The 12,970-nt window shown below is 41.4% G+C and overlaps 1 protein-coding gene across 1 annotated transcript in view; it reads left to right on the top strand.

Annotated features, from left to right (window-relative positions):
- The window catches only part of cnih3 (cornichon family AMPA receptor auxiliary protein 3), a 60,313-nt gene extending 47,707 nt beyond the window's left edge, over positions 1-12,606 (top strand). Inside the window, exons 4-6 of the mRNA XM_022767556.1 lie at positions 748-860; positions 4,882-5,025; positions 12,579-12,606. Coding sequence (XP_022623277.1) covers positions 748-860; positions 4,882-5,025; positions 12,579-12,606 — 285 coding nt within the window. The remainder of the gene's footprint in view (positions 1-747; positions 861-4,881; positions 5,026-12,578) is intronic.
- The last annotated feature ends 364 nt before the right edge of the window (positions 12,607-12,970 follow it).

Raw genomic sequence — 12,970 nt, 5'->3', positions numbered from 1 at the left:
GAAAATGCTCCTGATGATGTTCATTCCCTTCAAAGTGCGTTTCATTTTGCTGTAAAATCTAAACCTACTGCTGCAACATCTCGTGCAGCCTCGCCAAACTGAGCGCAAGTGGATTTTGTGATGGATCATAAAAGTGTACAAATATAAGCCTCTTTTAACTTCCCTCAACTCTTTACTTTGGGGAACAAAAGGGGGCCTTGTTGCTTGAGGGGGGGGGGTGGCAAGGATCCTCACACATGTTCTCACCCTCGCTGTTTGCCAGGAGGTGGTCTAGCTTCCTGTGTTTGGAGGGGCCGAGCCCTCCCGTTATTATGATAATAGTGGAACCCCGCCATCAGTGAGTGCTGCCCATTGCGAAGCTAAGCTCTCCATAATCTAGATGGGGGGGGCGGGGGGCATTTAGCCATTTGGAATGCATGCAGGCAGATTTCAGTGGCTAAATATAGGCTAGGCTAAGGATTTGAATGCTAATGATGCTTGATGTGTTTTCTTACACCTGTGGGCATTAAAATGATAATGTGGCATCTGCTAACCAACTGCCCTTTAGTTAAATATAGTTCTGGTTCAGTTATGTAGTTCTCCGATTAGAGTCAAATGACATTCAAGGAGGGGGGGGGGGGGGGGGGGGGGGGGGGGGGGGTTGAGAAAGACATAACCCTTAGTGTTCACCTGTAAATTCTTCGTCTTTCTTTTAGTAAATCTGAATAATCCTCCTCTTCCTCCTGCTTGTGTCTCCTTCTCCTGCAGTTGGTGCTACCAGAGTACTCCATCCATGGGCTCTTCTGTATCATGTTCCTGTGTGCCCAGGAGTGGCTGACCGTGGGCCTCAACATCCCCCTGCTCTTCTACAACACGTGGAGGTAACTATCCAGTCCATCGTACTGTGTGTGGCGCTTGTGTGTGTGTGTGTGTGTGTGTGTGTGTGTGATTGTACACTTTTAGATTTATGTCTCTGCTTCTTAAAAAGTAGGATCCTGTTGGGTTAGGTCTTAAAGTGATAGTTCAGGTTATTTGACGTGGGGCCGTGTGAGGTAGTCATGCATAGTCCGTGTGTTACCTGCAGTGGATGTGATGTGTGCTGAGTGTTTGATGAGTGTTTAAGACACAAATGCCCACTGAAACAATCCAATATCTGTTGAAATGTGCACGTCGTTCCAGGGCTTTACCTTCCCGTCGAAACAGCACTTTCCTTTGGAACTACGTTTTCTCAGCTGATCTACGCACTTATGCCTGCGCACTGTATTACGCTGCAGATCATCTGTTTGTGGACGAGATGGCAAATAAAAGAAAATAAAAATGAGTGATTATGACAGAGCTCAGCTCCCTCTGTATCTGTCTCTGTCTTTGTTACTGTTCTTCCCTCTGGCAGCCTGATATGGTTTAAACTCGTGTGCTCAGCTGGTTGAAGTTACAGACTGAGTGTAGAGGAGAGGACAGCCAAAGAGAGAGAGAGAGAGAGAGAAAAAAAACCTCCATCTTGCTCTCTCATTAATTGGAGACTGTGCCAGATGCCCACCAGCTACAGATGCCGCTTCCTGCGTAGCTGAGAGATGACAAGGGAAAGGAGGAAGAAAGGAAGAGAGGGGTGAGATGGAGATGGAGGAGCGGTGGACGATGGAGGAAGGAGAAGCAGGAAGTGGGAAGGTGTGGCGGGAGAGAAAGCAAGTGAGAGAGATCTAATATGGAGAAAAGGTGATTTGGAGGATAGTGAGAGAGGGAGGCAGGGAGTCACTGATGGGCGAGCTAAATGAACACAGCGTTCATGGATATATATACAGTCACAGAAACATATGGCTCGGTGTGTATGTGTGTGAATGCTTGCAGAGCTTCTCGCTCGTGTGTAATGATCTGTCGCTCTGAGTTTACAGATGTTGCTGGGTGACTGTTTTAAGAGGCAAGATTAACAACTTCGCACTCGTGCTATTGATTTTGAGCAGTTTGTCAATACAAACTTGTAGCCAGGAAAAACATTTTGTCTTAGACTGCTCAAAAGGACCGAGCTACAGCTGCTTCAGGAAGTATTCAGACCTGAGCTCCGAGAGGACGGCTCTGAGAGCATGAGGAAAAGGATCATCTGGTCTTTAAACAGAACTCTGAACACTGTGTCTGGCAAACGCATCATGCTTTTGGGGGAGCTTCACAGACTCAGGTCAGACTCAGACGGACAAGCAGGCAGGTGCAGACAACAGGTAACTAATGTCGGTGGCAGACGTATAGGGAAACACGCAGAGACATAAACACCTGGTATAAACACGAGTATGAGCTGTCACTGCGGTGTACAGGCCAACACTGATGTCTCCTTTGACTGTCAGACATGAACGAGAAATGGACAATACTTTTATTAAAAGAGGTTTAATTAGAGGCTTAATTGCGTAAATTTGGCAGTGATGTAACTGAAAAAAAAGTAGGTCCAACAGGTTAATTAGATCAAATTGTGTGCTATCAGTAATTATCAAAATTGATATAAAATACCTGTAATTAATATTAACGTTGCTTGGGGCACCACCCTTTAACAGAGGGGAAACTGACAGCAGATTCACTGGTGTCGTCTCATTTGTGGTTAACCATGAGTTTATAAATAAATGAGTTTAGTTATTTTAATTACTAATGTGAACAATAACGAAGCAACACAGAGAGTTTGATTCGTCCGGTTTCATTGATGGGGTGATGTCATAGGTCGCTTAGGGCCACACTCACCTGATGGTAGATGAGAACCGCGTCCATGTGCAGGTGTGAAAACATGAAGGATCCTGGGGAAACTGAGTTCACCGGCTCTCCTTTGTCTACGGAGCGAGCGAGCATACGGTCTCAGCTGCCGTTGCGAGTGGGCCGAGGACCTACAATAAGTTTTGCCAGACTAAAATCTCTCACAATATGTGACTGTGGGGGTGTGATGGGATATTTCCAGAGAGGCTGGCTGTGTAGTACTGCAGTTTCTTAGATGGCTTCGGTTGCCAGCTGAATCATTTTCAAAGTGTGTGTGTGTGTGTGTGCGAGTGTTTTCTTTAACATGCTCTGGAAGATTTTTTCGTGCTCCGACACAAGCAACAAGTGTGTGTCAAATGACAGTTTTCCTCTTGTCTCATCTGTTATCAAAATGTTTGTTTTTTATAATTGTTAATGACACTTCATTAGCTAACTTTATGTAGCAGGTTGTTAATGATTAGCTAACCTTGTTTATTTTTTTTTTATTAGTAATGACATTTTATTAGCTAACTGTATGTAGCAGGTTATTAGCTAACCTTGTTTACCTCATCATCAGTCATTTGTGCATGTAAATGTAGAAATACATGGGAATGATACTCAGCGCCTCATTACTAGACCCCCTCGATCACACTCAGAATACATCAAGATGCATTTTCCAGTGCATTATTGAATACTTCACACATGCATGAGTCATGTATTGACCAACAGAAATGTGAAGAAGTGATTGTTCATTGGAATGAATTTATGACAACCAAGTGTACAATCGCTTCACAGTCATGATCAACCAGTGTACATGAATTAACATCCAGTACGGACATGCATTTAAACCATCTGTTTGCCTGGGTTATGACAGAACAGGCCACATGCATTATGATGGCAGCTTCCTGGTTGGATTTTATTGTCTGTGAAAACATAATCTGAATGCTTAAATGAGAGAATGAGTCCAAATGACTGACCATCTCAATGCAACTGGTCTGTTACGTTAATATACATTAATCCATCGTTGCAGAATCCTCTTCATTTGTATCAACTCTGGGGTCCATTAAAGGCAAATATCACCCTATAGAACAAGCAATGAGGTAATAAACAGTATATAAACAGCTTCCTCTCAAAGCAGCAGACGGCTTCTCGTCTCCTCAGAGCGGCTCTCTTTCATAACAGCCCGACTCAAATCATTCTCACTGGAACGGAAAAAAGCTCCTGGAAAAGATTCCCCCAACCCCGCTCTGGTTATTAATCACCAGCAGATTCTGTGTCTCGGTGACATCGCACATCTTCATTTGACACGGCATTAAGGGAGAGAGCTGTTAGTGTTTACAAATACTGAGTAATATTACATGCAGACTCTCTTATAGGGTGGATTTTCTCTTCAGCTCTTAAATCAGTCAGCGGCTGATAAATGGCTGTAATTTGAAACGGTAGAAAATGCTTCATTGAAAATTCATTATAAAGTCTTATTAAAAATGATTGTTTGAATCATTTTTTTTACACCCCGAGGTTGGAGTAGTAATTCACTTGCTGAGCTGACTGGATTTAGAAAACTTAGAATAAACCCCACCTCTGATACCTTCAGAACCACATAACAGACCTGGGTGAAAATATGTTTGAATATCTACTGAAATATTTAATCATTCTTTGTTTATCTTGTTGGAAAATTTCTACCACAAGATAAGCCGCACCTAATGCTCCGATATTTCTCCAATGGATTTGTTTGTTGCTGCCCTTTCCTGTCGTCGCACCTGTCAAGCTTTCTATTTTAGCGTGGCTAAGTTACTGCTGTTAGGATCAAGCTAGTTTGCATGCTAACCTTTTTTAGCTCAAACATTCAAGCAGATAAAAAAAAATTCCCACCCCTTTGCTAACGTGTTTTTGGTTTTTCAGCCCCAAAAAACTAAACATCCATTCTACAAACAACTCTTATTATAGCTCCATAAACACCACTTCATCAAAGCTTGACAGGCTGGTAAGGGGATTTAGCAAACAGTCATTTACCACATACATATTCAAACACTATTTCACCCACATCTGCTGCATGATGGTGTTCCCCCTGACTCATCATGCCATCTTTGTCCATACTATCTTCTTCCCCCCATTTCCTCCCATCATCTACCCCCCCCTCCCGGGGGTCTGGAACGGGTCAACTACCCGTGGTGTGGTCTTTGCCCTCTGTGGTAGGTACTTCCATTCCCCAACGGACACTAAGGAGCTGCTCTACGACCCGGCGTCCGTGATGAACGGCGACACGCTCAAGTTCTGCCTGAAGGAGGCCTGGTGCAAGCTGTCCTTCTTCGTCCTCTCCTTCTTCTACTATCTCTACTGGTGAGCGCATGGCAGCTGGTGTGGTGGGAGATAATTGGATTACATGTAAAGAGATTACATTAATCTGATTACAACAGCTAGAATTAAAAAAAAAACTATGAAACTGAACTAAAGCTACTTAAAAAAAAAAAGCTTTGACTTGCTTTTGATGGAAAACGGTGAAAATCTAAAACTAGGAAATTGTGAAAATCAGCTCTGACATCATTTTAAAAGTTTCACATTTGATTCAAACTCTATTTCTATCACATGGTCTAACTGGGTTTTATTGCCCAGTTCTGATGAAGCGATAAAAGTGCAAATCACTGAATAAAGTAACCATTTCTCTGGCAATCACATGCAAGTTCTTTCATGCACCTTAGGTTCATTAGGCTAATGATTATTACTCGTAGGGCCACGACTGCTAATGCATGTGATGTTAAAGAGAATTTGATTCTTTATTTCATTGACAAGCACTATCACAACGTTGAGATAGAAAACTGCTACACATTGTTCAAAATGTTCATTATTCAGTGTTTTTATTCATATATTGGAGACTATTTTAGTATTTTAAATGATCTTAAATGAAATTGCTCATTGATTTTAATGTGTTTTTGCTAAATATTCTGCTGTTGAATGATGATGAAAAATGCACTCAATGTTCCTGTCCATGTCTAACGATACTGTATTTTATTAACCACTCCGGATTCTTGTTCCATGTGTCATGTGGGTGCTGCAGTGTGTGGAACCTGGAAATATCCCTCTAATAGGTCTTATCAATGGAAACACTTAAAGGTACAATCCTTACATTTTTTGACCTTTTATTCTAGGACAGTGAGTTGAGACAGACTAGCGTTGCTCTGAAGAAAATTTGACCCTGACGAGCTTCCATATGGCCACCACAGTGGTTCACAAATTCACTGGATGGGGCCGAGCTTGCCCTCAATTACTAATGCGCCATGCATGACTGTTGTGTCTATATGGCTTTTAAGCTTTAATCTCAGTTTGATCTCGGTTTTTCGCAGAGCCGTATCAGTTACAGATTGTGCTTTGATGATTTGGCTCCTTTTTTAGCAGCCGGACGTGGCAGAATTAGTGCAGAGAGAAGATGATTTTTTGAAGATAAATTATTCCAGAGCCCCACCCCCCCCAAAAAAAGGATTGCAACTTTAACATGGAGTTGTTCTTGTATGTGTGTGATAATGCTGTGATTAAACATTTAACACATGCTGATAGGTCCCATCCTTGCAGGTGAATGATGTGCTGTTGATAATATGTCTTTTCAGGCAGCAGGTATACGCTGATAACAGTATGCTGTTAATATGTTTATCACAGTACTACCACACAGGTAGAAAAGCAACATCATGGGCACTGATAGTGAGCGTTGGTCTCTTTTCTATAACACAATATATATTTCCTGGTGCATTTGTATTTGTTAACCTCTATAGAGTTAATGACAATATATACAAAAATCAATTTATACCAGGGGGATGAGGTGCTGCTGTTTGTTCATACTTGTATTGTTCAAGACATTTTTCAAGATATCTCATTTCCTTCCTTGTTCTTCTACAGACATTATGATACTGATATTATCATGGATTATGATAAAGATAAAGATGTATTTACATTTTCCACGCATGACCCCTGCACACACGCACAGCAGTAGTTAATAGTAGTAGTTAATTGTATTTTTATTGTGGTTTATGTTCAGCATCTTTTGCAGTTAAATTTTTAAATCAATTGTAAATCAATTCCTGTCTGAAGCAAACAAGCTCTTTCCTTTGACAGCAATAATATCCTTTAAACTATCTTTTAGATGGCTATTGCATGTGACCTACAGTGTGTATATATATATATATATATACATATATATATAAACATTAAGACAGTAGTATGCTCCCTCCTGGCATGATTAGAGGAAAAAGAAAAAAAGTGTAATTGATTTATGTCTATTGATTTATGCTTCACTTCTCATGCATTTTCATGCCAGTGCATCAGTCAGCAGATAAAGCAGCATCACCTGCTGTAGGTTCAAACTTTGACTATACTGGTGGTTTTGCATGTTTTAGCCCATAAACTACAACATGTGTAAACTTTACAGACTTTTTTTATATCAGCAAATAATTAATCCAACACATTGCATACATGTACTTAACAAAATGTAAATGCTGATAGTAATGTAAAGTATATGTGATCGGTAGCTAATGGGCTAAAACATGAAAAATGATTGGTATCTATAATAGTGTGTTGGTATATTTTATTTCTTGGGAGAGTACAGTGTGTCTTGGTTACTGTGTTTTGGTTCTGTCGTGGACACTTTGGTGCACATAGCTCCATCTTGAATTGAAAACATCTTGCTTCTCCATCTCACTCCATCCTGTCCTGCTCTAGCTCATGTTGGATTGATCTGATGTTTTAGAGACCACTGACAGAAGCAGCAGCAGCAGCGGCAGCAGAAGTGAGGTACCTCTCTACAGAGCAGGGTGACGGTCCGTTCACTTTCAATTCCATCACGTTCAAGAGAGGTTTAGTTTCACAATGTGGACATATTCTAAACTATAACAGCATAAGAACAATGGTGTGACTACAGATGATAAAAGTACAGCACAGGTCAGCATTAGTTGACCATCATCTGTTTTTCAGCTCATGAATGTCCCTCCCTGTTTCTGTGAGATTTCATGATCACTGGGAGTTTCTCCTTCACTGGTCAGACAGTTACAGGTTACTTTATAAGATCATTGTATATGGATCAATGAGTGTCCAGGTCCAGCTTGTAGAAAACTGACATATTATCTTGTCAAAACTGGAATTTGAAGTCATTTTCATCATTCACCCAAAAGGCTGTTTCAGGGAAGAGTACATGTAAAACCAATAATTAATTTAAGAAGTGAACTCTCATTGCATAAAAAATATAGTGATTGGTCAATATAAGAAGCTGTTTTTATGAACATGTACAGGACTGGTTGAATTGGAAGTGAAGTGCCGTGAAACCTGCTCCATGCGGCTTGTTTCTGTTTTTTTGCCTCGTGCCACCGACCCTTATCTACCACCGCTCCCCGAAAACCAAACACACTCCAGCTCCACTCGCCTGCATCTGTGACCTAAAGCTCCTTCACGCCCTCACAGTAAATCTCCCATGCATACACACACACACACACACACACATAGACACACACAAACACACACACAGGCACAAAATCACATAATGAAATTGTGCATGCCCTCACAGACACACAGATGAAAACACACACTCTGCACCTGAGCACTTAGCTCCACACCTGAGTGACGGGCGATTTAAAATCCTTTTTGGTTGCTCGTCGGAGCTTATCCAGTGCAGATGATCCACTGGAACGACTCTATAACTCTTGATTTTGTCCATCTGGGCGCAGCAGGAGGAGAGAAAGTCAACGGGAATTGATATATTGTATATATTTCATATTTTGTTTATAGAGGAACATCAGTGTAATGCTTCAATAAATAAATCAAAGAATTAGAAACCAGTAAAAATGTATTATAGTTAAGCGCAGTGTTAACACACATATATATGCCACACTCCTCAGTGGTAGCTCTTCTCACACTGGATGTCCTGCCTGACACCCTGCCTCAGAATGTGACCTTTCACCATTACCCTCCAACCTCTCTCTTCCCTCTCTCCTCCTGAATCTGTGGTTTCTGTCACAGGGATGCTGTGTGCAATGTGATACTCTCCAGTATCTAATACTTTCTTCCTATACTACAGGATGATTACTGTTCCCCAGCTTGGTTTCACCCTCTCGTCCTCAGCATGTTGTTGGATGCTGCTGCCTGTGTGCTATCTGCTACTGTATCTTTGCTGTATTGCATTTACAGGTCAAACCTTTTTTTTTAATCGCACTTGTTTTTTTTTCCCCACCTTCCCGGCATGAGAAACTGGCCGTTCTATTTGCTTTCATGCATATATACAACACACACACTCAGACACACACATACACACAAGGTGAACCTCGGCTCATTAACTAGACAGATGTTGTAAGCTGAACATGAAATGAGTGAGATCTGTCACTTAAGGAGAGAAATTGATCTTCAACAGGCAGGGCAATGACAAATTATAATATAAATCCTTATTATATGGAACATAAACAGAAATATAACAAAAATGTCTCTAATTAGAACATCATCATTGTGTACTGGGGTGATGAATATTGTGTTTTTCACTGATTCACTGACAGCTGTTGAGCTGTGAACCGATATCTGTGGTCAAGGAAACACGCAGCATTCATGGTTTCCCCTGGGATTACTGTCCATCATAGAGAAGTGCATGTCTTTGCCAATACATTTGATTTGAGATGCGTTACAGTTACAGTAGCTGCTGAAAAGTGACATTATCAAAGATCCCATATTGTATAAAGTGAGTTTTCTATGTCTCTTTTGATTATAAAGCAGGTCTAGGTTCTGTATTAATACTGTGAAAGTATCAAAGCGCTTAGTCCACAGAGAAATGCACACAGCCTGTATTCAGAAACTGAGCCTTAAAACGAGCCTTCAGGACTTCTGTAACTTTGTGATGTCACAACAAAGCAGTCAGCGCCCTCAGCCATGCCTCAAGCCCCGCCCACACAGTAAGAGGCTTAAAAAAAACAATGAAACACTGACGCAGTACTGAAATCATAACATCCACTCTCTGGCATGCAGACCAGCATTAGGAAATAAGACATATATTAACAACTGGTAGCATTAATGGAACATTTAAAAGTAAACTGTTACCTGTTAAAGCTAAACTTAAAACCACAGCAACGACAACCACCAAACACCAGGCGTCTGTGCAGGCTGTAACCTGCTGATATTAAATGTTTATAAGTACAAGCAATACAACCACAAACACAACTGAGCTGAGCAGAGAGAGAGGAGGTGTGTGCTTGATTCTCCCACTGCGTCTGCGAAGCCCACTGTTCTCCAAGGTGTTCAATAACCATTTCCCACTGGACACGGGGAGGAGTGGTTCAGGTCCTCCACCACACAAAACTCCACTTATATTATCACTAGGTGTGCAGCTCTCTCCTGTCCACAGGTTCTGACTCCTTCCTCTTTTTCTAATAGCTCGGCCTCCCACCAGTTTCTATTCTCAGTCGTTTTGTGCTATTGTTTTTCAACCAGAAATCCACCCTCCACAGCTGCTGGCTAAATAGTCTGACAAAGAAACCACATATTTGTATCATTAAGCAACACTAGAAAAACTTTGCTAAAGTTGTGTGGTTGGTCTTTATGGCTTCCTTGGTGTGAAGCTACAGTGGCTTCCCTTTAAAATGTCTTTTTTCCAGTGGCATGAAGATACTAGTCAGTGGATATCAGCTTCATCTGAATGTAGGCTGCGATTCCACCAGTATGGACACTGACTGAACATCCAGAACAGTCTGGTTGTCAGAGATTAAAACGGGAGGAGGTCGAGTCCCTGAGGAGAAACCAGCCATTCACTCTTGATCTGTGTCGCCTCAGCTCACAGACGCCTCTGGGATGAATACGAAAGTTTGGGATCATTAGTTACTGACAGTGAGATGTCAATCTGATCTTGTCAAGTCACAGCTCAGTGAAACAAGGGTTGATTTCCCAAACTGTGATTTTTGCTGTTGTTTGTTTCTTCTATTTTCAGGTAAATGTCACAGATAACTTTGTCTTTGGTCAAATAATCATTCAGTATTTTGACCGCACCGGGACTGAGGCTCATCAGTGTCAAAGGCTTACATGTCGAAAAAACATTTTTCTGGTGAAATCACCTTTCCGCTTTGCAGCAATATGTGTTTTACAGCTTCTTTTATACATGCTCATTGCATTACATGATGCTCATCAGCCTTTGCTTTTTCATTTTGCATTCAGCTTTCCACGGCTGCAGCTTCCACAGTCTTTTAGGAAATAAAAAAAGAACAGCACAAACATGCCAGGAAGGATTGTTGTTTTTACATTTTTAGGTCATGGTCCCCAAATCCTTTGCTGTAGGATTTTGTAATGTTAGACTTAAACCAAGACCATGTAACTTTTACTAAAGTGTTGCCACTTTGGCCACAAGTTACAATTACGGGGTAATGGTAAATACCAAGCAGAGTAACTATGCCCTTAGAGCCAAAATAGCTCTGGATAAAAAAACACAAGGGGGTGTTTTGCTTTATGCACCAAAATAAAATCCTAGGGCCAGTTTCATACATAAAAGCGACTGAAAACATTGGTCACCCTCAGATTGCTAATTGCAGATACATTTCAGGTTCAAATTTGCACCATAGTTTGTATGGTTTATATGTAAGGCCCCAGAAAGAGCGAGTTGAGTAGTAGATCTAGAGGTTTAAAAGTTTATAATAGTGCATGATGTTTTATTGCACGTGCAGAAACAGTGGTCTCGTTGTTTTTCACACAATGCTTACATCAGTCTGAAAGCTGCCATCGCCCAAAACCAACATGGGCAGCAGATGGGTGCATGGTGCTGTTTGCTCTACATTGGCTATCTGCATATATGAGTGAGCAGTCAGTGCAAACAGCTGCACACAGATGTTTTGTGTGAACTTGAACGTGGCCTGATGATGAAATTTACAACACAGTAATGTCAGTTTCACAGCAATATCTATCCAAAGTTTGCTAACGTTAGCTAACATTAGCCAACGAATGTGGCCATACCAGAGCAAGTAAGGCTGTAACAGCGTAACCTCTGAGCATGTTGAATTCAGAACGGGGGCATTTTATTGCATACAGTGACTCTGTGGGGCCCAAGGCAAAGCAGCTCCCACATGCAGACTATTGGCCGATGCTACAATTTACAGATGTCCCCTAAATGCCTCACATGCAGACTATTGGTAGACATTACAATTTACAGATGTCTCCTAAACGCCTCTTATCCAGGCAATCGGTAGACCTAGCCACAGCACACCTCATCAGGGTCACCACTTAGGTGAGTTTGGGGCAGCAGCAGTGCAATGTGTAGTTTAAGTTTCAAAATGTGCCAATATGAGGGGCCATTGCGGGCCCCTTTTCCTCTTGGGTGCCCCATACATTTGCCAGGGTTGGCTGATGTTATTTCTTCTTTGAAAAGTTACATTTTCTATTATTATTGTCGCTATAATACTACCAATTCTATGTGGGCCCATTAAGGTGCCTAGCGGAACCCCTGACACAGCAACATATTGTAGGTACAGCACCTCAGCATCTGAATGGCAGAAATAATTCAGTCTTTAGAAAGCAAATAGTGCGTGTGAACATAGCATCGGTCTGAATTATGCAGATTATGACAGAGAAGCTTCAAAGGGACATCACATATAAAAGACTCCTGTCAGAAACCAAGATGAATAAGTCCACTTCTGAGTTCCCGTCTTTCAAGTACAAAAACAAACAGACTCCCCATTAAATGTGCAAGCAGCTGAGACAGCAGTATTGAGATGAATCACCAAGAAAAGTAATGAAATGTTGAACACACACACACACACACAAACACACATGCAGTGCTTGAATGTTTTATCTCAGATGACTTGAATTGATATGTAATTTTACCTTGTCACCTCCTGCCTTGACTCATTTCCTATTTCCTGTTTCTTCTCCTTCTTCTTCTTCTTGTGTTTCAGTATGATCTACTCCTTGGTTACCTCATAACAACTGATTTATCAGCAACTGCAGAGAAATAGAAAAGCCTCTGGATACACAGACTGCCGTTGTGTCAGTCTAGAATTGAACCCACAGGAAATTTAAAAGTAAAGAAGATAAGAAAAAAAACAAACTTGTTTTTGCTGTGAAGCCAAACGATGAACATGTCGGGGCTGAAGCTTCTTCTCTGCTTTGCCCCCCAAAGAGGAAAAAGGACATGTTTTATGCTCAACTGTATATAAAAAACTGAAGACTAAATCTGCTGTTTACAGTTTGATTGGTCATAGCGAGACCCAAATTAAATCACTGCCTGGCCAACGTTTGTACCACACACACACACACACACACACACACACACACACACACACACATA

This window comes from Seriola dumerili, unplaced genomic scaffold (genome assembly GCF_002260705.1).
Source record: "Seriola dumerili isolate Sdu_G_001 unplaced genomic scaffold, Sdu_1.0 BDQW01000025.1, whole genome shotgun sequence".
Lineage (NCBI taxonomy): Eukaryota > Metazoa > Chordata > Actinopteri > Carangiformes > Carangidae > Seriola > Seriola dumerili.
The sequence above is the reverse complement of the archived record's forward strand: the minus strand, read 5'-3'. Positions and strand labels throughout refer to the sequence as shown.